The sequence below is a fragment of the Panthera pardus genome, unplaced genomic scaffold, assembly GCF_024362965.1.
Source record: "Panthera pardus isolate Hobbes unplaced genomic scaffold, ASM2436296v1 HiC_scaffold_27, whole genome shotgun sequence".
In the NCBI taxonomy this organism is placed as follows: Eukaryota; Metazoa; Chordata; class Mammalia; order Carnivora; family Felidae; genus Panthera; species Panthera pardus.
Window position 1 is genome coordinate 10,162,672 of NW_026526843.1, and position 26,743 is coordinate 10,189,414.

The following is a 26,743-nucleotide window of genomic DNA, read 5'->3' on the forward strand; positions in this document are numbered from 1 at the left end:
ATCTCTTCTGGAAAGCCATCCTTTATACCTCCAATCTATGTCAGATGCCCCTCTTCTTGGCTCTTACAGGATCTTTCGTATATTCCCGATACAGCACAACTCACACTGTATACAATGATTTTCCCCCTGTTCTTCTCTGTGAATATAGTCTTGGTCAAATATAAAATCTCCAACGAGCAGCACAGACATTAAGTACTATATGAGCCCGAAGGAAAAAGACTGGTGTTGCTTAGGGAAGTCAGGGAAGAATCTGGCTACCACTTAAATATGTTTAAAGTCCGAATATATTGAGAAAGGTAAGGACAAACAGTTTTTTCTTAACCATATCATATTCTGAGTCCATTAACGCTTTCTGCGATAAGACATCTCTTTGGAAGCTTTCAATGATCACCATTATCAAATTGACTCTCAAATCAAGATGGAACTGATTTTTCAGGAAGAGGAGGAAGTAGATAAGTAGATAAGCAGAGAATATTCTAAGGAAAATTCTAATGGAGGAGAGTATGATTACAAAGCTTGGGAAGTCCATTGTGCTAAGTATTCTCTTGGGATGTGGAGAAATGAGCCTCCCTGAATGATCTCATAGAATAAAAAGAACAGACAGCCCTCTGTTTTGCAAAGTCCCCATGATAGATGCCCTGGTGTCTGAAAGCCAGACTACGTTTGATTCTAAGACTTTACGTGCATTAGAGGGGAATACCAAGGCATCTCTTAGGCTAAAAATTAACCAATCCAAGAATGGTTGAGCTAAGATGATTCCTACTCTCACATCTTCATAGCCAGGCTGGTCCCTGGACTCCTGGGATCACCCAGAGGTCAGTGGGCACAAGCTGAGCCATTGAAGCGTCTGATTCCATCAGTCTCTGTAACAAAACTGGGTTTACCATTAAATACTTGCTGGAGTGATGGGTCTCCTCCCAAAACATAAAGACATAAAAAACAATACCTATACAAATCCGGTCTCTATACAACGAGCTGCTATTTTAGTGGCCCATATTTATATATTTTTAAATAATAATTAACAAACCCTTTCGAGGAAACAAGGTCCCACTCTCTCTGGAGCGTCAATGCAATTTTCCAGACTGCTCAAGAAAATGCTGTGAAAATGTCAGAGAAAAAAAAAAAAAAACCACGATATAATTTTACATCAAATACAGTAAATTAGTCAACAGCCCTTTAAATAATACGATGCAAAAGAAACATTCAATTCGGCAATTACATACTCGTTATGGAATTCATAGATTTCTGCCATATTTCCAAAGAGGACATCCTTTTTATTTCTCAGGAGAGGTGGCATAAGATCAAACATCTCAGGATTATCCATCTCCGCTCTGTAGCCCTACCCAAAATAAATACATTTGTTCATTTAAAACACGTTCACGTTAACACTCGGTTGGGCCACCAAAGGGTATAGCTACAGCAGAAATGTGTACGGCAGGACTCCTGGGTGAAAGCTGTTTGTAATTCCAACAATCAAATCTTCCAGTACCCGAAGTTACCCATTTACAAAAAACTGTTGTTCTCAGAAAGCCAGACAAGGAAATCATCGTTGCCCGCTCAGCGCGTAGAACAAAGTGACTCTCTTGGCCTTCAGGGTAGCTGATGGTATAGGAAACAAACTAGAAATCAAGCAGGAAAAACTGTATTACAGGTCATTAACCTCTCCTTAAGCTGCCAGTAAGTGTGTGGGTTTTTAGACCAAATTAATATTATGACATGTGTATCAAATGAATGGTTTTCTTTTACCTTTAACTCTTTCCAGCACCATTTCTACACAGCACAATTCTCACTACTGAGGGAGAACCCGAATACGCACATTTAACGCATGGGCAGCCTCAAACAATGGGAGAAACACCTACTGCTGGCATGTGACAAGGAAGGAAAGGGACAGAGAAGACTGTCCTCAGTACTTCCTAATGAACGTAGCAGGGAGAGCACTGGGGCAAAGGTGCGAAAATAGAATTTGAGTCACTTACCAACAAAACAGTAAACAGCTCGCGAACATAGACCCTCTCTGTCTGTATCAGCTCATTTAGGACGTGGCTAAAGCGAAAAGACAATATTTATCAGTTATTTTGTTGCCTTGGAATTATAATCTTTCAATCGTTATCATCATAAATTGTCTAAGGTAAAAATTGTTAACACCTAGGAACTACCAATGGTTTTGGCTTTATCATCAAAATATGGAGTGAATCATACAGTCTCTAGAATAAATATCACCCACAAGACGCTTTAAAATATATTGAAAACAGGGGCGGGCACCCGGGTGGCTCAGTTGGTTAAGCTTCCAACTTCAGCTCAAGTAATGATCTCATAGTTCGGGAGTTCGAGCCCCGCATCGGGCTCGGTGCTGACCGTTCGGAGCCTGGAGCCTGGAGCCTGGAGCCTGCTTCGGATAGTCTCCGTCTCTCTCTGCCCATCCGTCCATCTCTATCTCTCTATCTCTCTCTCTCTCTCTCTCTCTCTCTCTCCCCCGCCCAAATAAATAAACATTAAAAAAATTAAAAAATAAAAATAAAATATATTTAAAACAAAGGAAAGGGGACTCAGGACTTATTTTTCAAAATGAAAAAAAAAGCCCACTTTATTTCTATCTCACTAAGCTTAAGAGTCAATTTATTAAAAATTCAAAAATCTATTCCTAAAACTTTGGTTTATTTTGTTGTGGGGGGTAGGAAAAAAGACAGTTTCTCTTTCTCCCTCTCCAAAAACATAATGATATTAACATTTAATGCCCGATTTTCCCCTTTCCCAGTAATGTTCTGAAATTTTCCAAGACCTGAAATGGATTTATTTTACTGGTTTTCCTAAATGTAGATCATATTTAAACCTTAGTAATTTTGATCTCTTTAAAATAAAATACATTCTTCTTCCAATGTGATTTCTAATTGACACTTTTTTTTTTTAAGAGAGGGAGAGGGAGAGAGACAGACAGACAGACAGACAGAGAATCCTAAGCAGGCTCTACGCTCAGCAAGGAGTCCAACACAGGGCTTGACCCCAAAACCCTGGGATCATGACCTGAGCCGAAATTAAGAGCTGGACGCTCAACTGACTGAGCCACTCAGGCAACTCAATACCATATTTAAAATCCATTTCCTGGGGCCCCTGGGTGGCTCAGTTGGTTGAGCGTCCAACTTCAGCTCAGGTCATGACCTCCTGGTCCGGGAGTTCAAGCCCCGCATCGGGCTCTGTACAGACAGCTCAGAGCCCGGAGCCTGCTTCAGAATCTGTGTCTCCCTCTCTCACTGCTCCTCCTCCGCTCATGCTTTGTCTCTCTCTCTCACTTTCTCTCTCAAAAATAAATAAACGTTAACAAAATAAAAAATAAATAATAAATAAAATTCATTTCCTCACTCTCCAATACAGGTAACACATTTAACTTCTACCTTTGCCTTTCTTTTATTTTTACATTTATAAGCATTAACATTATTTATCTGAATATGTATCGCCACACAACTCTAGGATATAAAATGTTAAAGGTGAATCTTCTTCTTTTAATTTTTTTAACGTTTATTTATTTTTGAGAGAGAGAGAGAGAGAGAGAGAGAGAGAGAGACAGAGCACAAGGCGGGGAGGGGCACAGAGAGGGCGAGACACGGAATCAGAAGCAGGCTCCAGGCTCTAAGCTGTCTGCACAGAGCCCGATGCGGGGCTCGAACTCACAAACCGCGAGATCGTGATCTGAGCCAAAGTCGGATGCTCCAACCCACTGAGCCGCCCAGGCACCCCCCCGAAAGGTGAATATTCTTATGTCTAAAATAGTAACGTTATAAAAGTGAGCACGCTATTTTTAACATCTCTAAAATAACACTGTATGTCTAAATAATCCTTGTAGTTTTTGAAACAGCGACTGTCCCATTCCCTGTCATCTCTTTTACAATAGAGGAGATGAAGAATCTAGAAAACTCTGGCTAATTTTCAAGTCACACAAACAGAGCACATTCGCCTTGACCACTGAATCAGAGATTCCTACTGGTAGATGTGTATAGAAGTGTATGTCAATAAAGAAACGATACTTCTGTAAAATATCCAAGCTATTGTCATTGTCCAGACTGGAGGATTGACCAGAATTTCTCTGCTCCCGACAATCATGCACCACTTCGATCTGAAATGATGAAAATGAGACTTAAATTAGCATCTATGTACGTATAGTTCCTCTTGAAGGAAATCTAGTTCAAACTAAGTTTTCTCTAGGTCCTAAGTGTGTACATAACTTGAAAAATAACACTAGGATTTTTTTTTTCAGATTTAAAATGCTAATTAGAATTTATTGTACACATTAAATAACGTTTTATTTGGCACTTCGGGGAAGTGAGGTTAATGTATAAAACGTTGAATTTCCAGATAACTCGTTTATCTACTGAAGAAAAAACCCAGCTTTTTAACCTTAATGATTTTTAATGGAAGCCTTTCTAGGAAATATGACATGAATCCTGGAGTCCTTTAAACACAACATCATTGACTCTCTTTCCAATGATCCAGAGGTATCATCAGGAACATGAATGATGTGATAAAATCCAAGGGTTAACACTCTGGGGCTAATAACACGTGGGTAACTATTCTTTCTTAAAATGGCCGTAACTTGTTTATTTCTGCCTCTGCTCTCTGCCACATGTCAGCTTTTGCTACAGGTGATTTCTCTGATCCTAAACCACGATCTTATTTCGAAGATTCTACAGTCCTTGAAGAATATCCGATGGAAAAAAAGACAGTCTCTTTAACAAATGGTGCTGGGAGAACTGGACAGCAACATGCAGAAGAATGAGACTAGACCACTGTCTTCCACCATTCACAAAAATAAACTCAAAATGGACGAAGGACCTGAATGGGAGACAGGAAACCATCAAAACCCTAGAGGAGAAAGCAGGAAAAAACCTCTCTGACCTCAGCCACAGCAATTTCTTACTTGACACATCTCTAAAGGCAAGGGAATTAAAAGCAAAAATGAACTACTGGGACCTCATGAAGATAAAAAGCTTCTGCACAGCAAAGGAAACAATCAACAAAACTAAAAGGCAACCGACGGAATGGGAAAAGATATTTGCAAATGACATATCGGATAAAGGGCTAGTATCCAAAATCTATCAAGAGCTCACCAAACTCCACACCCGAAAAACAAATAATCCAGTGAAGAGATGGGCAGAAGACATGAATAGACACTTCTCTAAAGACATCCCGATGGCCAACAGGCACATGAAAAGATGCTCTACGTCGCTCCTCATCAGGGAAATACAAATCAAAACCACACTGAGATACCACCTCACGCCAGTCAGAGTGGCTAAAATGAACACATCAGGAGACTCTAGATGCTGGCGAGGATGTGGAGAAACGGGAACCCTCTTGCCCTGTTGGTGGGAGTGCAAACTGGGGCAGCCACTCTGGAAAACAGTGTGGAGGCTCCTCAAAAAATTAAAAACAGATCTACCCTACGACCCAGCAATAGCACTGCTAGGAATTTACACAAGGGATCCAGGAGTGCTGATGCAGAGGGGCACTTGTACCCCAATGTTTATAGCAGCACTTTCAACAATAGCCAAATTAGGGAAAGAGCCTAAATGTCCATCACCTGATGAATGGATAAAGAAATTGTGGTTTATATACACAATGGAATACTACGTGGCAATGAGAAAGAATGAAATCTGGCTTTTGTAGCGATGTGGATGGGACTGGAGAGTGTTACACTAAGTGATATAAGCCATACAGAGAAAGACAGATACCATATGTTTTCACTCTTATGTGGATCCTGAGAAACCTAACAGGAGACCATGGGCGAGGGGAAGGGAAAAAAAAAAAACCATTAGAGAGGGAGGGAGGCAAACCACAGAAACTGAGAATAAACTGAGGGTTGATGGGGGCTGGGAGGAAGGGGAAAGTGGGTGATGGGCATGGAGGAGGGCACCTGTGGGGATGAGCACTGGGTGTTGTATGGAGACCGATTTGACAATAAGCTTCTTATTAAAAAAATCAATAAAAGTAATGTTAGTTTCAAATTAAAAAAAAAAAAAAAAAGACTCTACAGTCCTTGGACTGGCCCAGTGAGTCAACTACAGGAGCTCTGGGATGGTTATTTGTTCTTCAGAAGCATTAGAAGTATCTTCCAGGGATGCTGGCTGTACGGGACTTTTGAGCTTGCAAAAATCTCTGAACTCCACGTAAACGTAGCACTAGAACCCAAAAATGAAGTACAAGATCTAGCGGCTAAAAAGCATTTCCACAAAATATGACAAATCCATGTGGAAAGGAACAAACATGTATCGACTACTTCCTATATATTCCTATCTATTGTGCATATATTGTATCCATTCCCCGCCCCCAGCAATTTACCAAGCTACGGCACACTTATCCTCATTTTACATATGGGAAAACTGAGCCTCAGAGCTATAGCAACAGGGCCAAGGTCACATACCTGGTAAGCGATGAAAGAGTCAAGCCTGTGATGTGTCACCATTATGCTCCCTCTTCAAGACTATGGTCTGATTTACTCTATCTGAATGTATTAACTGTTACCATTTTCATACACTAAGACTGAAAATACCATGTACGTCACTCATCAGATAGGTAAGCATCATTTACTCCTAACAGGTTTCTGTTCCAAGGCTGGAAAGTTTTGAAACGTAACTTTATACCTTTAAATGCCTAAGGATTGTGCAAAATGGCTAGAATTGGAAGAAGGTGTGCCTTCTGGAACTGGGTCCACCAGCTAGAAATCTCACCAAGAAAATGTACAGAGCCACAGCCTCCTATTTATTCCCTGAGACATGCAAATAAAAAGATCCACATAGAGGAATGTTAAGGTGTCATGAGAGGAACGTGGAACCGTAAGACACGTAAGATGATGGAATTTGGCATTCAGTCCGTTTCTTTCTTGAAAACACAAGCCGTGACCGCACAACGTGATAACCAGGCATGGTATATCAGTATAGGCCATTCTCTAGCCTAATAATGGTATTGGACACTTAGAACACTACCGTATGGCACGCATTATTGGAAATACTTCCCAAATATTATCTCATTTTTACACTAACTCTATGATGAGGGTGTTCTATTATCCCCATTTTATAGATAAGGAAACGGGAGTGCGAGAGAATTTACCCGAGGTCACGCAGCCGGTGATTGTCGGAGTTGGGATGAAAACCCAGGTAGTCTCTACAATTGCTCAATAATCCGTATCACTGCTATACTGCCTCTCGGAGATAGATGTTCTTGTCCTTACTGACCATCAAGAAGACACAAGGAAAATGTAGGGCCCTACAGTTATGACGAGGCTACTCTCTGCAGGTACCAGAATATCATGGGTAACTGAGAAGGAATCTTGTCTCTATCAAGAAATGAACAGATGTGTGTTTTTTGAGCCCCGAGTATGGACCATTAGAACCTGTCCTCTGTCCGTGTTCCATACTTATAGGAATGTAATCAATTATGAAAGAAATCTTTTGTAGAAAGGTGCAATACTTATTTAAGTTTATTGAAGTGGTGTGGGGGAAAGAAAAGCTGGGACTTATAGATGCTCTACAGAAACTAGTTCTGAACTTGAGCCAAGACTTAAGAAACCGCTCACACATCTGGGGAGATGTCAGTACCGCAATTAGACACAATGCATCAGTAGCAGCTTTTTCTTTCGGATTAAAGAGGCTTTTGAGCACACAATATTGGTTTAGTGGATTAAAAATATGGTTTAAGCCTCCACACCGATTCTGCAACTACAGCAATAAAGCCAATGTTGAATTAATTAATGATATTTACTTTTAAGTTGCTCTGATTTTGTCTCCAACTCTTCTTCCCTGGTAGAAAAATATGAAAGAAGAATTTCAGACCAGAATGAAAATCAACACTTTTAATTAAAATACACGAATGTTTATTCAGCAATTAGAGACACGGGACTATTCCAACTTATTTATACGAGTACTTTTAAATCACGCTACACGAAACAGGTGACTGGTCAGATTTATCTGTAGGATTTCGACTTCTTATTCAGCATCATCTTGCTATGTGCTCACCCATTCTCTGACTCATCAAGCATTCCCCTGATTGCCAAGTGACCACGAAGAGTTAGTAACATTTATTTGGCACTTACTGCATATGCCAGGTACTGTTCTAAGCCCTACACGGCCATTTTGTTCTTTAATCCTCCAATCGACCCTACCCGAAAGGGACGATTTCTATCCCCACTTTGTAGATAAGTATGGTTAGTGTCCTGTCCAGGAAGCAGAGGTGGTATTCAAATGTGCATAGTCCGCCGTCAGAATATACGTTTCTAACAGCTACATAAAACAACAATTCTGAAGCACGGTAAGATGCTAAAACAACACAACTTTGTCAAAATCCGAGCTTTAATCTTTCTGCTCTTCCTGTTTAATCTCTCCTCTGTCCTCTTTTTAAACACGTTGAAAGGAAAGTCATCTGTATTTTTTTTTTAAGTTCATTTCTTCGTTTTTAGTAATCTCCACACCCACCGTGGGGCTCAAACTTACGAGCAGAGATCAAGGGTCGTATGCTCTTCTAACTGAGCCAGCCAGGCTCCCCCCTCCTTTTCTTTCTGTTCTGTTTATGATGGGTAAGCCCCTATATTATTTAAAGCAAGGAGTCCAAACGTCCCTACAAAGCCCAGGGCATGGTTCAAGTGCAAGACTAGGTTGTTATTTGCAGCTAAAAAGGCTGCCACCCACACAGGCTTCATGGATCTCTTCTCTCTATGGAATATACTTTTTGTCCTTTCCTCCTCGGCAGAAACCACTGCAAGGCAACCTCGGGGAAAGGCCGCGCTGTTTTGTTCTCCAAATTTTATACTTCGCTTTCATTATTTAAAAATATATTTTAGGGGCGCCTGGCTGGCTCAGCTAGTAGAGCATGTGACTTGTGATCTCATGGTTGTGTGTTCAAGCCCCATGTTGAGCAGGGAGCCTACTTAAAATATATACAGACGTAGAATGACTGTGCTGTATGCCTGAAACTAAAGTAACATTGTGTGTCAACTATACTCAAATAAAAAAAATTTTTTTAAATATGTATTTTTTATATACAAGTTTTACATTTATAACATCAGCTATATCAATATATAAGTTAGACGTAGTGGCACTTACCACATAAAATCAATTTCTCCATGAACACTGATGTCTACCATTTAAAAGACACCTGATCCACAGAGATCCGAACTTATTTATAAAGGTAACTTAGGGAGCCTCTCTAATTAGCTTTACTAATTGATTCCTTGCAACTGCACTAAGAGATGAAAAAGGAATAGACACAAAACTCATGAGGAATGCATCTTTTTTTCTGAAAAGCAAGGTAGACAAGTTCATTCTCGCAACAACGTAAACGTACGGTAATACCTTGGCTCGCGAGCATGATTCGTTCCAGAAACATGCTTGTCACCCAAAGCATTCATCTCTCAGAGCGAATGTCAAGAACCACTGGCTCAGCTGTCACGCCGCGGTCGGCGTCACGTACTCCTCGTAACGGAGGACATCGCTCGTGCATGAAGGTAAAATTTACGGGAAATGTTTGCTCGTCCGGCAGAACACTCGCGGACTAAGTCACTCGCGATCCGAGGTTTTACTGTATCCCTAAAATTATGGAGCACCTAGGGTACGTGCTAGGTTCTGTGTTTGGTGCTGGGGATGCAAAGGTGAACTGAGCACGGTCCCTGTCCTTACAGAGTTTACAGGCTGACAAGAGAGACAGAAAAGAGGCAATTACACAAAAGCTGTGAAGACCCAAAGTGGGGGGTTGTTAGCCCACAGCATGAACACCTAAGCGAACTGGGCGCGGGGCGGGGGGGTGGGGGGGTAAGAGAGGCAGGAAAGAAAAGCTTACCTGAAGAGAATGGACTAGAGACAGGAAATCTGCTAGAAGAAGAGCTAGCAAAGGGGAAAGGGAGAGGGAAGGGACTAGCATCCCAGAGAGAGAAGAGTATTGTAAAATCCAACAGGCAAGACAGGTAGGGGCATCTGGGGAGGCAGGGAGACAGCTGCGGTTGTCAAGGCAACAGATGTTAGCTGGGATTAAGGACGCGGCAGTGAGGGCTAACAGTGGGGTTGGAAAGAAGGTTTGCATGTGGAATCTGACTTGCCTACAGGAAATTCAAGGAGGCGAATTGTAAATGCCACGTCCGAAGCATATGAGAAAGGTGTAGACTAGAGCTACAGGTTTTACAGCTCAAACCACATGTCCCCCCTCACAGTGTTCTTCGCTAACTTGTACCCCTTGTAGTAAATCGTTAATTCAACACTCATCACATCCTCCTAGGTGCCAGCACTGCGCTAGGTATGGGATCCTGTCTGACGCAAATTAATAAAAATAAACAAAATCAACCCCCCCCCAAAAAACCAGTTTGACGCACTGTATGAAAAACGAACACAATTTGATTGGACCAAATCTTGTATGTTTGGCGTAGCAATGCCTGCAACGTAAATAATGCTTTGATTTCATTTCGAAACCATGATAAATAGTGGGTAAAATCACTTATCCATCCATATCATTTATTCGGTAAGCTGCCTTCTTCCTCATAAATACATGAGGCGGTCTTAAGCTGAAGCCGATCTAAGCTGCTCCCAACAGACAGCTGTACTGCGGATGACACCCGAGTCGCTAAAATGAAAGAAACCTTGATTTAACATCGCCGATTGGTTTCCCTGGTTTCTTTTTACGAGCGGTCATTCGATGAAATGGGAGTTTAGAGGCATCGTCTACTTTTCATACAGTCGTTTTCCCAGGTAAGTTGAATGCTAAGAGAATAACGGATGCGTGTTATGAAAAACGGGAGACAGTTAATTGCAGGCAACATTCGAGAATAAATTGCTGCTGGCTTTAGACGTCAAACTGGTTTTTCACGTGTGCACAAACTCAGAAAATGGACCGAAGTAATAAAGATGGGTACCTTTTGAAAAAAGTTTACATGCTTGAAAGAAAGAGTATCCAACTCCCACTGCAGGACAAAAAAAAAAAGTGTAATGGCATTAAATGAGAGTATCAGAAAGAAAAAATAAATAAAACAGAACGGAACAGATTGTCTCGTTGCAACCCTTTGAAGGCAGCAGGCGTTATTGTTCCCGTTTTACATACAAGGAAACCGAGGCTGAAGAACGTTCCGTGAACGGCCCGAGGTCACACAGCCAGGAAACAGAGCCAGAAGTCTAACTGAGGTCTGTCTTCTGCTAAGGAATATCAACGTATTCTATTTTTATTCTCCTAGCGGTAGATGCTTATGCCCTTATTGGTTTTTGGGGGGGGGGGGGTTTGTTTGGTTCTGTTTTTTTGCCCAGTATCTTCTTAGTCGACATTATTCATTTGTGAGTATATTTTTATATTTAATAACCATCAGCTACACAGCTTTCATCGTCTTAGCTTAGTTACATGCCTACATCACCTCTTTCTCAGATGATCCATGCTGGGACTGCCCTGGGTTTTTATACTCCTTCAAGCTTTCTCTGCATTTCAAAGCATTTCGTACATATATTAATGAAACCTGTGATCCTCTCAGATTAGACAGACCGAATTTAGTCCCATGTTCACCTACTCAACTAACTTAGGGCCCCAAAGGCCAAATTATTCTCCCCAGAGGTCGCGCAAGGGCAGCTTTGGGCAATCGAATCATCTCACTTCCAGATTAGTTCAACACCACCGTCACGAAAATTATTTTATCCCACAGAATGCAGAAAGGAAACGGATATTACATGGCTAAAACTCGTCTACAAATATTACAACAGGAGAATGGACTCTAACAGTTCGTTTCTAGCAGAATCATTCTATTTATCTGCACTTACAAAAGGCAATCCATTCTGTTATCTGAGCCATTCACTTACTAGAAGCGAATAAGAACCAAGTAATAGTTTATCCATTTAAGTAGTAACTATGTGTGAGCGCGTGCACACGCTTGCGTGTGTAGACCAGATCCATATCCTTTCCTCCACCTGCTCAAGAAAGGGGTGAGTTTGATGCTGGTAAAATGTTCATGCTCATTGCAAGGTTGGACTATCCAGTCCACATTTTCATCAGTCCCTACTACGCTGCATTCCTATGCTTTACTGTCGTATGATCCTCTCAGCCGTGACTCCTGCCCTGTGCATCAGAGTTTAAACGTGACCAAAGATGCTGACATAAAATCTCCATCCATCGGGATCGAAGAACGAACTCAGTGTTTACATCAGGAGTAACAAACGACAGCAGGAAAGGAAGAGATTTAAAACGTGAATGCAAGATACTTTACCATGTTTCGGTGACAAAAAGGGTACTCCGGATCTGATCAAACTGTCAGAAGCAGGTACCACAAACTGGATTGGCTTCACACGCTTGTCCGTCAGGTTCCTGAACCCAGCTTGTTGGTTCTCAAATATACTCCGAATGTTTTCAAGCTTGAGTTGGACTGTCTGCATTTGCACCTACAGGTTGCGTAAGAATTCTATGAAGTATTTTCCGGACTGGGCTCATTACAAATCTTATTACATTTCTCAGACTCAGTCAAAAAATTAATTTAGAGTTTAAAATGTAACTAGAAAAAATGAGGAAAGTAACAGAAAACAGATGAATGCAATGTCTTCACACGGTTATAAAACCCGAAGCTCTCAACCAAAACAACTTGAAAAAGAAATTTACTGGGGCTCCCGGGTGGCTCAGTCGGTTGAACACCCGACTCTTGATCTCAGCTCAGGTCATGATCTCATGGTTCGTGAGTTCGAGCTCCATGTTGCTTGGGATTCTCTCTCTCTGTTTCTCTCTCTGCCCCTCTCCCGCTCTCTCTCTCAAAGTAAGTAAACAAACTTTAATTTTTTTTTTTTTAACGTTTATTTATTTTTCAGACAGAGAGAGACACAGCATGAACGGGGGAGGGGCAGAGAGAGGGAAACACAGAATCGGAAGCAGGCTCCAGGCTCTGAGCCATCAGCCCAGAGCCCGACGCGGGGCTCGAACCCGCGGACCGCGAGATCGTGACCTGAGCCGAAGTCGGACGCTTAACCGACTGAGCCACCCAGGCGCCCCATAAGTAAACAAACTTTAAAAAAATTATTTAAAAAAAAGTATAATAAAACAAAGAAATTTCTCAAGCAGTCATGAAATCGGTCACTGTATAAAGTGCTTTACCCTTCATGGCTGGAACAAAGCAACGGCTGGAAAAGAAGGCATGTTTAAGCACAAGAAAGCCACCAAGGTAAGCACTGTCTTAGAAGTTTGTTATGTTGTAGCCCGCGGGACATTCTATAGCTCTCTGTGTTGTAAAAAGCTCCTCCTTGACTCTCCTCGATGATATGAGGCAGTTAGTTTCGCTTGGTGGCTTCCAGAGAAATCACTTGGTTATTGCTATAGGCACATTTCTGATTTTCTGGGGCACCCCCTAAGATGTGCAGCTAAGCACGGTTTTAGATAAAGTTCCAATTAAGAGTCAACTACGCAGGGGTGCCTGGGTGGTGGCTCAGTTAAGCGTCCGACTCTTGATCTCAGCTCAGGTCGTGATCTCACAGCTCGTGAGATCGAGTCCTACGCTGGGCTCTGCGCTGACGGCACGGAGCCTGCTTGGGATTTCTCTCCCTTTTTCTCTGCCCCTCTCCTGCTCGTGCTCACTGGCTGTCTCTCAAAAGTAAACAGTTAAGCTTTAAGAAGTTAAAAAAATTTTCTTTTAATTAAAAAAAGATAAAAAAAAAAAGGGGGGTCGACTATACAGTTTGGCCACAAATAGCATCACAAAAGCTCTGAGCTACAGTGTGGTGAGAGGGCTTCACGACATCTCCAACAGGGGGGCACCGAGCTAATCCACAGGTCTCTGCCTCATTAATACCAACATCTGTTGGCACCCCCTCCCCAAGAAGCTGAGTAGGAGAGCCAGATCTGTGTCCACAGAGCACCGGTGGTGGTCCCGGCAGCAGAAAGACAAGACATTTGCCGTAGAATGCTCTCGACACGGACCCAGTGTTCTCCTAGGACAGCATTGGCCCCGTCTCCAAGGATGCACAAAACAATGGCACGTGAGAGCTCCTCACTCCTCATTACACAGCCAAGCATAAGCCTTTGGATTCTTTCCTTTTTTTTTTTTAAGTTTGTTTGTTTATTTATTTAAAGTAATCTCTGCGCCCAACATGGGGCTCAAACTCGTGACCCCAAGATCAAGAGTCACACGCTCTTCTGACCGAGCCAGCCAGGCTCCCCAAGCCTTTGGATTCTTTGATGCTTACCCGTGGGGCTAATATCACCCCTCCTCCTTCAGAGAGCCGTGTAACTACAATTTGAATAAAGTTAGCTGTGAACTTGACTGGAATCATAGTTTTTAAAAAATGCGTTTATTTGGCGAAAAAAAAAATCACGACAGCCTCCTACCTTAAGCTCGGGTGATAAAATTACATCAAATTCATACTGTAGGGTATCAGGATCGTAATTGATAAAGGGCAGAGCCATTTCAAGAAAATTTTCAATGTCTTGGAGGGCTTTCTGAGCATCTTCTTTAGACTGAAACTTCTCTACTTCCTGGTTAGCTAGAAGGCATTCTCCTTCATCACAGCACTGACGAGCCTGGCGAGCAAATCACACACGCACGCACACACACAAAACCATGAATGAATAAACAGAAATATGTTCGCCTTTTAGGAGTGTTTAGCAGCCTCTGTGAATCAGAGCTGCTTCCAGAGCTGTTAAAAAGTAAAGATACCTGGGTGCAGCCCCCAGAAATTCTGATTCAGTAGCTCTGGGCCCTAAGCCAGGCGTTCATAGCTCTGCAGAGCTCCACAGGTATTTCTGATGCACGCATAGCCAAGGCTGAGAAGCACGGTATTTTCTTTCACAACAAGGAATTCATTCTGCAGCGAGAGTCTGACCATTCTCTCAGCGCTAACACGTCAGCTGCGTGCTATTTTCCCCAAATCAGTAAGTGAAATATGAAACACCTCGCAAAATACATAGTGTCCTATAAATGTGTAGTGACCTGCCAAGGACAAGGATGAAAGTTTCCTTGCCAAAGAAGGAGGGGGGACAGGTTAAACTGTTCACGCTCAGATGCGATGTCTGTAAATGATATCCCTCGTTTACATTCCGCTTCCGAGGCCAGATCTTCCTTTCGCTGCCTCTTTCTGAGAGGGGTCAGACCCACAAGCCAGGGAGGAGTATTTTCCAGTCCCTGTTTAATTTCTTATTGCGGTAACTATGAAATGTGGAAGGAGTTTCTGGCGTTAGCAAACTGCCTCTAGGGCTGTGAAAAGTGTTCCGACTGCAAATTATCACCAGAGGAGAGGATGCAGAGATGTACCCAAAATAGAAAGGAAGCCATCGCGACCGTGATCTCAATGTTCACACCAGAACCCGCAATGCTTACGATACTAGACCTGCCAGGAATACTGCAGAGGTACATGGATTAAGCAAACATCATCAAATTCAGTCCTTCCACCTCTTGCACATTCAACTCCGAGGCTATACCAGACCCTCACCCTAGAACGCGAAAGCAAAAACAAACGGTCTTCTTATTAAGAAATGTATCAGGTCTCACGACACTACCTGCTGCAGGAGTTTATGCATTTTGAAGATCCTGCTGAGCTGTATCCGTTTGGCTTTAATCTCATTAACCAAAATATCAGAAAGGTAACGGAGTTCATTGCACCTCTGGCAGATCAAATCAAGTGCATAATGGTGATTTGAAGCAAGTCTGTGTCCGTGTAATATCACAAAGCGGGCCTTTGCTAACAGATCCTAATTTTAAGAAAGAAGTAAAATAAACACCGTATGATCGCTGTGCAAATAGAGGAGGGGGCAAAAAGAAAGCAACCGAGAAGCAAATTGGCTTAGGCAGGGCGGACGGAGTGCCAAAAATATGATTGCATTGTCATACTTCTGCAGGCTGTCAGAAAGCTCGGGGTTACAAGTAATTAGCTACGGCAGTGACGTCATCAGAAGCCCACGTGTTTCTGGTCACAGAAACAGAAAATGAACCAGCCTGCTCAGAGTGTGGACGAGATTTGCTTCTCCCGGTATGTACAGATTTAGAACAGAACTGCACATATCAGATGAGGGACACACCAGCCAAACGAAAGCGAACGGATTTCATGCCGTCTCAGCTCTGGAAATCTCGTTAGAGTCAGCACCTGCCCGCCTCCTTGACATCCTGAAGTGAACACCACAGGGCTCTCAAGTCCAAAGGGATCTTGGCGGCCTTGCCTCCACTCTACCAACTACTGGCATCCCGCCCCCCCGCACCCTGGTCCCCCACTTGCTCCCGACCTAGCAACTGAAAGAGCAGGAGGTCAGGAAATATTTGGCGAGGTAAAATAAGGAGAACTGAAGCCCGGAACGATGAAGTGACTGGCCTACCTAGCCGGGGGGAAACACAGGATTATAACAGGGAGTTATTTTTTTAATGGGTACGGCTTCAGTTTTGCAAGATAAAAAAAGTTCTGGCAATCTGTTGCACCACAATGTGACTACACTTAACACTACCGAACCGTGTACTTAAAAATGGTTAAGATGGGGGCGGGGGCGCCCAGGCGGCTCAGTTGGTTAACTGTCCGGCTCTCGGTTTGGGCTCAGGTCATGCTCTCACAGTTCATGGGTTCGAGCCCCGCGTGGGGCTCTGCGCTGGCAGCTCAGAGCCTGGAGCCTGCTTCGGATTCTGTGTCTCCCTCTCTCTCTCCCCCTCCCCGACTTGTGTTCTCTCTCTCTCTCTCAAAAATAAATAAACATTTAAAAAAAACTAAAAAAACACAAAAAACAAAAACCAGTGGCCTTGCTCTCTCATACAAGACAGAAGAGCAAAGCTAGTTTGTTAACTGTTAGAGCCATGAGTCCAAGCTTTAAGACCAGCAAAGTGATCATCGTTTTGAGTACTTATTCTACAACCACATTTCCCGGGTATTGTGCTAAGTGTTTTATCTACAACATCGAAAACAGTCCTCCCCTAATCATTCTGCAAAGTAGGCCACTTTAGCCCCAATTTATAGATGAAGACGTTGAGGCTTAGAACATTTAATCACTTTGCCCAGGGTCATGCAGCTAGTAAGACGAAGCAGATTTATCTGTCTGAATCCATATTTGGTTCAACTGCAGATACCACATGATGGGTATTTAAGAAATTATGCTCTTGTACATTTCTATTGTTTCCAAGTAGCATTCCTGAGAGACATTTTGCTGGCTTCTTCAGAATGCTTTATGCTTCTGTTCCTATCGGTGGGCCTGAAACCGCTCACACGGTGACCTCAGAGACTGCCCGTTGCAACTACATGACGCATCGGCAGGGTCACCTCTGGCCCGCGTTGATTGGGAAAGAATACAGACCGGTGTTATTAAACCCATTACGCAGACTGTTACCAGGAAAAGTGAACCGGGAGGGCTCATGCTCCTGAACCCTCACAATGAACTATTACAATAGCGACCGTCTGAGATGTCCTCTTACCTGAGAATTTTCATCTAAGTTTTCCAACTTTTTAATTTTTTGTTTTACTTGACCTAGGTTCCCGGTGACGTCTGCCAGCTCTGCTTGTTGGTTTAACAGAAGTTCGACTTCACTCACGAGCTGCAAATAGGAAAAAACCAAGGCTTTAAGCATACAAATTATTAAGCATTTTTCCTTTGATCATTTTCATAGGCAGTGCTAGTAAATAAGAACAGCGATATGGAAAAATCGCACATGTGGCAAACACTTCTGTCATTTTATTCCCAGGAATCGATATAATCTATTAACACCCAACCTACTAGATATCAGTGGATACTCATGATCTGTAAATATCTCTATGTACTTGCATATATACTCCCTAGCGCTATGGTGAGTGGTCCCAGGAAAGAAGGTTCCCCCAGTAGTAATTAGCAGCATACTTGGAACCCAGATCTTGGTCTTTCCTATCATATCCCAGAAAAAGAAACCAAGGCTCCTCAGGAAAATGGCTGGTTCCACGGCTAAAGCAGAGGAGGTACAAGATAGGCTTGGAACATCTCTTTATGCCAGAAAGTAAAGAAGTGATAACCCGAAAAAAGTCTGGATGTGTCACAAGGGCACAGTAGCCAGTCAGAAACACCAAAATAGTTAAGAACAGTAAAGAATCACAAACCATGAAGAACTTCTGATGAGCAGGAAGATATTTGCATGACCTTAAATTTTCTCCCCACACGTTTCCTACTAGTTACAAGTGGGGGAAAGTCATTAGTGGAGAAACTCCACGGAAGCCTGACTGGGTAATTGAAATGCACATCAACGATGAGGGGCAGGTGGACTTCATTAACTCCCTCGGTTGGGGAGGAGAGAAAGATCGGGAAGGGCCAAGAACAATACCCTCAGCAGAACACATCGCTCATAGAGTATTCCTGCTGGTCATACAATGGTTAATCTAATCATAAGAAAATGTCAGACAGCGGTGCCTGGGTGGTTCAGTGGGTTAAGCGTCCGACTTCAGCTCAGGTCACGATCTCACAGTTCGTGGGATCGAGCCCCGTGTCGGGCTTCTGTGCTGTGAGTGAGAAGCCTGCCTGGGATTCTCTAGCTCTCTCTCTGCTCCTACACACAGCCCCCTCTCTCAATAAATAAATAAACTTTTAAAAAAAAAAAAGAGAGAGAATGTCAGACAAATGGAAAATGAGGAACATTTTATATTAAAAAGCACTGTGTTCTTCCGAAATGTCAGTGTCATAAGAGACAAAGAAAGGCTATGGAAATGTTTGTTCTAGATTAAAGGTGACTAGACAGGACAACTTATCCAACACCCAACCCTCTAAGACTGACTCCTGTACTGGAGGGGGGGAAATGATATAAATGGCATTATTGAGCCAATTGATAAAACTGGAATACCAATGGTAGGTGATATAAAAGGAATGCGTTATTGTTAAATGTCCTAAATTCGATAACTGTCCTGTGATTATGCAAGAGAATATTCCTATCCTGTAGATTCAAAAATATCTCAAGTTTGAGAATATTCAAATTTTCTGTACATCTGAATTTACGAATAAGACCTTTTTTAAGTGAAGTTCCTAAATACACAGAACCTATCGACAAATCACCATGAGATACAGATCACGTCAGTGAGGTTACGATCCGAGGAAAAGAACAATACCGATTAGAGGCAACAAGGATTTGAAGAAACAGAATGTAACTCCAGGTCAAGAATGCAGTATGGATGCAAACTAACACCGGAGTGGAGGGACAATGGGGCACATTCAGGAAAAGTGTTGTTCTTACATGGATTCGGTTGGGGAGGAGGGAAAGATCTGGAAGGACCAAGAGCAACTTGGCCTATTCTTTCTTTAAGGAAGATTTCACAGAGACCATGGCATTCCAAAATCTGTTTGAGTCACAGGAGGGAAAGGTCTGGCAATCCCGAGCCCTGTGTCCAGAATGTGGCACCCAAACCCAATTCTGCTCACACAGATGAAATACCAAGTAAGTAAGAAAGTCATGGGTAGAAAACAAGCCAGCCACATGTGAGAGAGAAAAGAGGTGAGTTTTCTTCGGATCTCCTGGAAAAGTACTATGAAAGAGACTATGTCGCTTGACCAAGTGTGATGTATTTTCCAGAAGCATCCAACTAGAATGTACTTTTAGCCTTTCAAATAATGCATAATTGAACACGATTTCACTTCACCCATCAGGCTTTTCATAGAAATAAATTACTGGATCAGCAAAAAAATGTTTTGGGGTGCCTGGGTGGAAGAGTCGGTTAAGCATCTGACTTCGGCTCAGGTCATGATCTCACGGTTTGTGGGTTCGAGCCCCACGTCGGGCTCTGAGAGCCCTCTCCCTTTCTCTCTGCCCCTCCCCCACCCATTCATTTTCTCTCTCTCTCTCTCAAAAATAAATAAACATTAAAAAAAAAAGAAAAATGTTTTTGTTAGGTCGTATTAAATACGGTCAGTATAAGTATATGGTATTAAAACAACAACAACAAGAAGGAAGTGGGTATTATTTCCTTGGAAACCTAGTCCATAGCCTGAAAGCATTTTATATGTAAAATAAGTTTCAAAAATAAACATCAGGGTGGACAGCAACTGAGTCCTCCTTACAAGTTCAGTGCATTATCCTAGGAGATTAGTAAGCAAGAAAGACATCTTGGCAGGGTTCGCTCACATTTGCTCCCTTTCCATCCCTCTCTGGGTGTCAGTGGGCATCTTGTGAGACTGTACTTCTCATGATCAAGGAGTAAGAGCCGCTGGCAATAATGAAAAACCCCGTATAAAGGAATGTTTTAACTGACCTCTTGAAAATCCTGCTCAAACTTCCATAGTTGCAGATACTGCTCCATTTTTAGTTGGTGTTTTTCCCAAAATCCATCAAAAGCTATTTCCATATCATGTACTTGAGTCAGCAATCTTAACAAAGAAAAGTCGTTAGAATTCCTTCACACCAGCGATTTGTTCTGTAGGGAAGTACATAAATCTGGTCCGGACATTAAGAATTATAAGGAGGGGCCCCTGAGTGGCTCAGTCAGTTGAGCGTCCGACTTCGGCTCAGGTCACGATCTCGCGGTTCATGAGTTCGAGCCCCATGCTTGGCTCTGTGCTGACAGTTCAGAGTTTGGAGCCTGCTTCGGATTCTGCGTGTGTGCGTGTGTGTGTGTGTGTGTGTGTGTGTGTGTGTGTGTGTGTGTGTGTCTGCCCCTCCCCCGCTTGCGCGCTCTCTCTCTCACTCTCTCTCAAAAATAAATAAAAAAAAATTTTTTTTAAAAGAATTATAAGGAAAGTCAGGGCACCTGGGTGGCTCAGTTAAGTGTCTGACTTCAGCTCAGGTCGTGATCTCAGGGTTCGTGAGTTCAAGCCCCACATCAGGCTCTCTGCTGTCACCACAGACCCCACTTTGCATCCTATGTCCCCGTCTCTCTCTGCCCTTCCCCCACTCACGTGTGCCTGCACACGTGCGCTCGCGCGCTCTCTCTCTCTCTCTCTCTCAAAACTAAACATTAAAAAAAAAGAATTGTAAGCAAAGTCAGAGACCATGACTCTCGGTCCACAAAGAGCCCATCAATGTCCACAGAACCTCTCCTACAAGCAAACTGATGTCTGTGAGACGAGGGAAGTTGTTTTCAGATTCCCAAAGGTCCAGAAATACTTGCACACTTAAGAGACTGAAGCAAAATTAGAATTCCCGTTCGAAAGTGTAAGATCAGTAATTCCAAACCAAAAGGAGAGTACTCACTTATTAACGGTTTGCCAGTCACCATTGATTTGTGGCCGACGTTCAAGTCTTGAACTGACGACATCTTCAATGCTAGGCACTTCCAGACTTGTGAGGAGGATTCTTCCTTCTTTGGTTACAGCTGTAATATCATTCTGGAAAAAGGCACGGTGGGATGAATTAGCCTGCTAGCAACCCATCCCGCATGACTTCACGACAAGGAAGCGTACAGCTAGAGCACGCTATAGAAGAGAAACAGCAGTTCTAGAACAGCCTCTACTGAATCCGAAACCCGTGAGGATTTCCAAGAAGCCTCTGCCTACTGAGACGGGTGTTGCGATCGCTATTTTTATAAGATCTTTATAGGCAGCAGTCCTTTGTGGTCCAGATGTAGTCTCCTTCTCTTACTGGTAGAAAGTTCTAACTCATTCTACTCTACTAATATTTTTAACGTGCTCTAATAAAGCAGTCGTAGCGTCATGAAGTCTACTACATTGGAAAGCATACAGTTAACATAATATTTAATGCACATTCAGGGATAGGGAGATGGTTATCAACCGCCGCCTGCCATATTATGTTACGTCACATTTGGGTTCATTAATTCCTCACAGAGCATACGCTGCTTTCTATTCAGAAGGTCTTAACCTTGGTGGGTAGATTCTTCGGGCATCTAAGAGTGAGCTATGACTCCCTTCAGGAAATCCAAGGGTCCTCTGAACTGTTAGGCAAAAATGTGGGTGCCCTGTATTTGTCCGGGAACAGGTTCTAAGCCACCACCAATATAAATAAGAACATAAGCACTGAGAGCTAATATTTCCGGGGCGCCTGGGTGGCTCCGTCAGTGAAGCGTCCGACTTCGGCTCAGGTCATGATCTCACTGCCCGTAAGTTCGAGCCCCGCGTCGGGCTCTGTGCTGACAGCTCAGAGCCTGGGGCCCGCTTCAGATTCTGTCCCCGTCTCTCTGCCCCTCCCCTGTTCATGTTCTGTCTCTGTCTGTCTCTCTCTCAAATATAAAATAAAACATTAAAATTTTTTTTAAAAAAAAGAGCTAATATTGGGGCGCCTGGGTGGCTCAGCCGGTTAGGCGTCCGACTTCGGCTCAGGTCATGATCTCAGGGTCCGTGGGTTCGAGCCCCGCATCGGGCTCTGTGCTGACAGCTCAGAGCCTGGAGCCTGTTTCCGATTCTGTGTCTCCCTCTCTCTCTGACTCTCCCCTGTTCGTGCTCTGTCTCTCCCTGTCTCAACTCAGAGGGAGGGGGCAAACTGCCCGATCACACAGCTTATGAGGGTCAGAGCTTTCTCTACTGGAACAGTTTTACTTTGAGATTATGATTCACGAGTTCAGTCTCTCTCCTCTTCATCTACAAATGTCCCCTCAAAAAGCAATTCAAACTAAAATACGAGCGTCGTCTCTACACAGAGCTCGTATCCGAGCGCCGCCTCCCCACCCCCACCCCCCCCACCCCCCGCCCCAGAAGGACATGAGTGATAGAGCCTGGTGCTTCTTGAGATCATTCTTCAACTGTTGGGAGAACGTGCATCTCAAAGTACTTGGTGATTGTCTGAACTGTGACTCAGAATCCTTCACAACCCAACACTCCAGACAACTGGGTAGGAGGGCAAAGTCAACTTGCCATCTAAGGTCTATGGTAGAAAACAACAAAAGCTAGTACTCTGGGGATGCCTGGCTGGCTCAGTCGGTGGAGCGCGTGACGCCTGGTCTCAGGGTCGTGAGCTCAAGCCCCGTGCTGGGTGTGGAGCCTACTTTAAAAAAAGGAAAAAAAAAACCTAGTACTCTGTGTAAAAGAAAGCTTGTGATCAATTTAACAATGTTTGCCTTGGTCGCAGGCCCCCTGACTCCTCATCTGGTTCTCCTTCTCCACTTCACGTCGCACCTGGGGTGGGCGTAAAACTAGATCACCCATCTGCCTTCTGATTCTCCAGCTTTCCAAATGAGCGGGCCTTTTGAAAAGATAAAGAATCCGTGATAACAAAGAGGACTGTAGACTTCTTATTCTGGGGCAGCATGGACTCTTCCATTAACAAATAAAGAACTTCTCAAGAGAATGCACCAGTTACAAGGGGGCCACTTACGTTCAACAGATCCGGGCCATTTTCCCCTTGTGGGTCCCCCACCCACCAATCAGTGTGAAATGCACGCGCGCCGTAAAAGAAAGGCCATGGGTCATGGTTGTTTGTTGACGCTTTCAGACATACCTTTAACATGTGATACCTCTCGGCACGAAGCGCAAGGATTTCTTCTATTGAAGGAATATCATCTGGCAGTTCTGTCTCCGCCAGTTCAGTTCCAAAGGACTGTAACATCTGAGCCATTTCCTTCACTGTGAGAGCAAAATTTTCTATAGCCTGCAAAGACCCAGCGATCCTTTTAATTCCATGGAAACTGCCAGCACATCAATACCTAGATCAGTAACTATACTCACTTTCATCTAGGTATGACAACAAGCACATATACTATGACCTCTCTTCTGCTAAGGAAAGTTGGCATTGCCCTTGGCAATCAACGCTACCTTTGTAGCTAAGCCTCTACGAAACTGACGTGAGGTTAAAGAGTCTTCTTGAATGTCTTTGATCTAAACTTCTGTACTCATCTCTTGAACGCCAATGAGAACAATGTCTCTGTTTTAAAGTTTCTTTCTTTTTTTCTAGTAATCTCTACACCCAGCGTGGGGCTCGAACTCACGACTCCAAGACTCGAGAGTCGCGTGCTCCTCCGACGGAGCCAGCCAGGCGCCCCTGAAAACAATTTCTTAAAGATGCCGTGGACTGAGTCATTTGCTTTCTGACTTTGTTTAGGTCTCTCCCATTAGACCCTGCAAATGTAAAATTACTTGATACTAACTTTACTTTGGAAGAGAACACCAAAGCCACCGGACATTTATTATAACTTATGAGCAAGCATTAGCATTCCAACAAAGCAATGCACGAGGGTGATGGGGGAACAAACTGGCCACAACAATTCATTCAGGCACAAGACTTGAAATTGTGATCGCGAAGGTTCGGTCGCCCTCAAATGTCAAGTCGCGTTGCGCTGTTGATTGTTTCCAAAATCAACTGCTCGGGAAAAGAAAAGTGGGGGCGGGGGGGGGGGGGGAGCAACCCGTAGAGACCTTATAAACCCTCTGCTTACCACGCAGCTCGAGGTGATCTGCTCTTTCGTTTGCAGTTTTAGAGGTTATGAAAGGCTAGACGCTACTAATTTTGACGATACGCTTTCGTATGAACAAAAAGAACTGCTGAGTGACAAAGATGAGGAAAACAGGATCCTGATTGAATGAGAAATCATTTCCTTCAGAAGGGTTCCCTTATCGCTGGGATCTGGGACAAAGATTCTTCTAGTATAAACTCACATCTGCGAGGCACAGGGTCTTTGCCTATTTGCCAATGTCTAGAACCGAAGGAAACTCTACCGTAATCCTAACTGCCTCAGAAGCATCGCTAGGATGACATGAATCGTATTACTTAGCATGTTTCGAGGGCTTGTCATCTGTTAGGCACTGTGCCACGCAATTTACATCTGTTATCTCATTTAATCTTCCCAAAATCCCTATGACGTAAAGTAGTATTATTCCCATTGTATAGTTGGGAAAACTGAGAGCCAGAGAGGCTATATAGCGTGCACAAGGTTACACAGCTAAAAATCAGCAGTGCTGAGGTCTGAACCCAAAACGCTTTGTTTCTCCAAGTTACTACACGGCCACCGGAGGCAGTGGACAGAGCATGATCGCCTTACTCCCTAGGCCTCTCCTTCAACTGCCATCCTCAGTGCCTCTTCATCATTTCTAGATATTTCCTAGGGAAGAAAATCAAGATGTTGAATTATATGTGTTTGAAAAACAGGAGCCGCAGCAAGCTGTCTTTCCCAAAGAGGAGCACAATGCCGGAACTAGATTTTAAAGGGTAATATGAACTACAGGCTCTACGGTAAGAGCAAAGGCAACATACATTTCTGAAGATGATCCATTCACTGTTGGAGTACTGCAAGGTGCCGCCTAACTCAGGGGTTAACTGCTTGTCATCAATGTATGTCAGCAAATCACTAACTGAGCTCAGCATAACCACCTATATAAATAAGCAAGAGAGATACTGTTAACTGCCCTTCGCGGCATCCCTCCATTCAACTGTACAATGAACTTCAGCATTTCCTTAGCACAAAGTTACCTTTTGCAAATGGTTCTAACAGTTCTCTCCTGTACACCCTCCCCCGCCCACGTCCGTCTGCACTACGTTCTTCGGTAATAACAGTTTTCACATACGAAACATTTCTCTGTAAAGCAAAGTTAATCTCCATAGAAACCCAAATCGCTGGTTCTCCTTGATCTAAAATTTTGCATTATTAATGGCCAACCTTCCGAAAGAATGTTATGCCTACGACGGAGGAAAAGGGCTTTCTGTAGTAAGTTATAACTTATCAGGAGGGGCTGATCTTCGCAAAAGTACCATAATTTACGAGGACTCTATCCCTAACCCTAAATAAACGTATAAAAATATATTTGAAAAAAAAGATCATGGTACTATGAACTAGCTCAGGATGCTAAGTTCATGGGAGTTCAAATACGTAAAACACACGCTCATTTTTTCCCTAAAAATAAAACGTCCTGATTTTATACACACACGCACACGTGCATATACACACACATAAATAACGTAGGTGACATAGATCTCATTCAACAGGGATTGCTTTGTTACAAATTGACGAAACTCTTCCTTTATTTTAACAATAGAAACAGAAGACTTTGGGGGATTTCAAGTTTGTAGTTTGGGAAGACAAATTCTATTTCTTTTCTTTCAGATGCTTTGTGAGCACGGGTAAAGCATCAACAGCATGGTACAAAGTCCTCACAAGAATTAAAGAGACAAAACATTTAAACAATATACTCTTACTGGTAACTTCAGCATGAAATCCTCCTGACTAAATCGAAATCCAATGTCTGTGAAAGTCCTTTGAAGAAAACTGCTGGGACGTAGGACCAACACCAAGTGCAAGTTCCCAGGAAAAGAAACCTACGGAAAGGAGAAACGCAGGAAAGGAAGAACAAATTGTCAAAACGTGCACTCGACTGAGCACGTATCAGAAAATACGTAATTAAAGGAAACCGTTTTTAAAGCAATAAAAGCCACTAGAAGGACAAAACTTTAAAAATGGATATTGATACAATCTAAAAACTTGGAAACAGAAACAGAACTAATGTAAGGTCATCAGATCAGACCCTTGCGATGTTCATGGCGGGGAATTTTCTCACACAAAAGTAGATCCCAAGTTAAGAACAACTATACTTTTTTACAAAATAAATCTAGGTTTTTATTTTATTTATTACTTTTTAAGTTTATTTCTATTTTAGTCATCCCTACACCCAACATGGGTCTTGAATTCACAACCCCGAGATCAAGAGTCACACGCCCTATCGACTGAACCAGCCAGGCACCCCACGAACCATACCCTAAAACTTCATTTAAAAAAAAAATGTTTTTAATGTTTACTTTTGAGGGGGAGGGGGACAGAGAGAGAGAGGAGACACAGAATCCAAAGCAGGATCCAGGCTCCGAAGTGTCAGCAGAGAGCCCGATGCAGGGCTCGAACCCATGAACCGTGAGATCGTGACCTGAGCCAAAGTCGGAGGCTTAACCGACTGAGCCACCCAGGTGCCCCTGAAACGT

At 43.1% G+C, this 26,743-nt stretch overlaps 1 protein-coding gene across 5 annotated transcripts in view; it reads right to left on the reverse strand.

Annotated features, from left to right (window-relative positions):
* The window catches only part of MCF2 (MCF.2 cell line derived transforming sequence), an 81,873-nt gene that overhangs the window by 32,168 nt on the left and 22,962 nt on the right, over nt 1-26,743 (reverse strand). For 3 of the 5 annotated variants that reach the window (XM_019421533.2, XM_019421528.2, XM_053891664.1), the window contains 15 exons: nt 25,970-26,089; nt 25,031-25,147; nt 23,282-23,431; nt 21,086-21,219; nt 20,148-20,262; nt 17,363-17,482; nt 15,475-15,666; nt 14,308-14,499; nt 12,209-12,380; nt 10,880-10,927; nt 7,747-7,784; nt 4,020-4,108; nt 1,977-2,043; nt 1,224-1,339; nt 1,028-1,097 (listed from right to left, as the gene is read on the reverse strand). In XM_019421533.2, the coding sequence (XP_019277078.2) occupies nt 1,028-1,097; nt 1,224-1,339; nt 1,977-2,043; nt 4,020-4,108; nt 7,747-7,784; nt 10,880-10,927; nt 12,209-12,380; nt 14,308-14,499; nt 15,475-15,666; nt 17,363-17,482; nt 20,148-20,262; nt 21,086-21,219; nt 23,282-23,431; nt 25,031-25,147; nt 25,970-26,089 (1,740 nt within the window). The remainder of the gene's footprint in view (nt 1-1,027; nt 1,098-1,223; nt 1,340-1,976; nt 2,044-4,019; nt 4,109-7,746; nt 7,785-10,879; nt 10,928-12,208; nt 12,381-14,307; nt 14,500-15,474; nt 15,667-17,362; nt 17,483-20,147; nt 20,263-21,085; nt 21,220-23,281; nt 23,432-25,030; nt 25,148-25,969; nt 26,090-26,743) is intronic. The other 2 variants (XM_053891662.1, XM_053891663.1) reach the window with 2 other exon arrangements.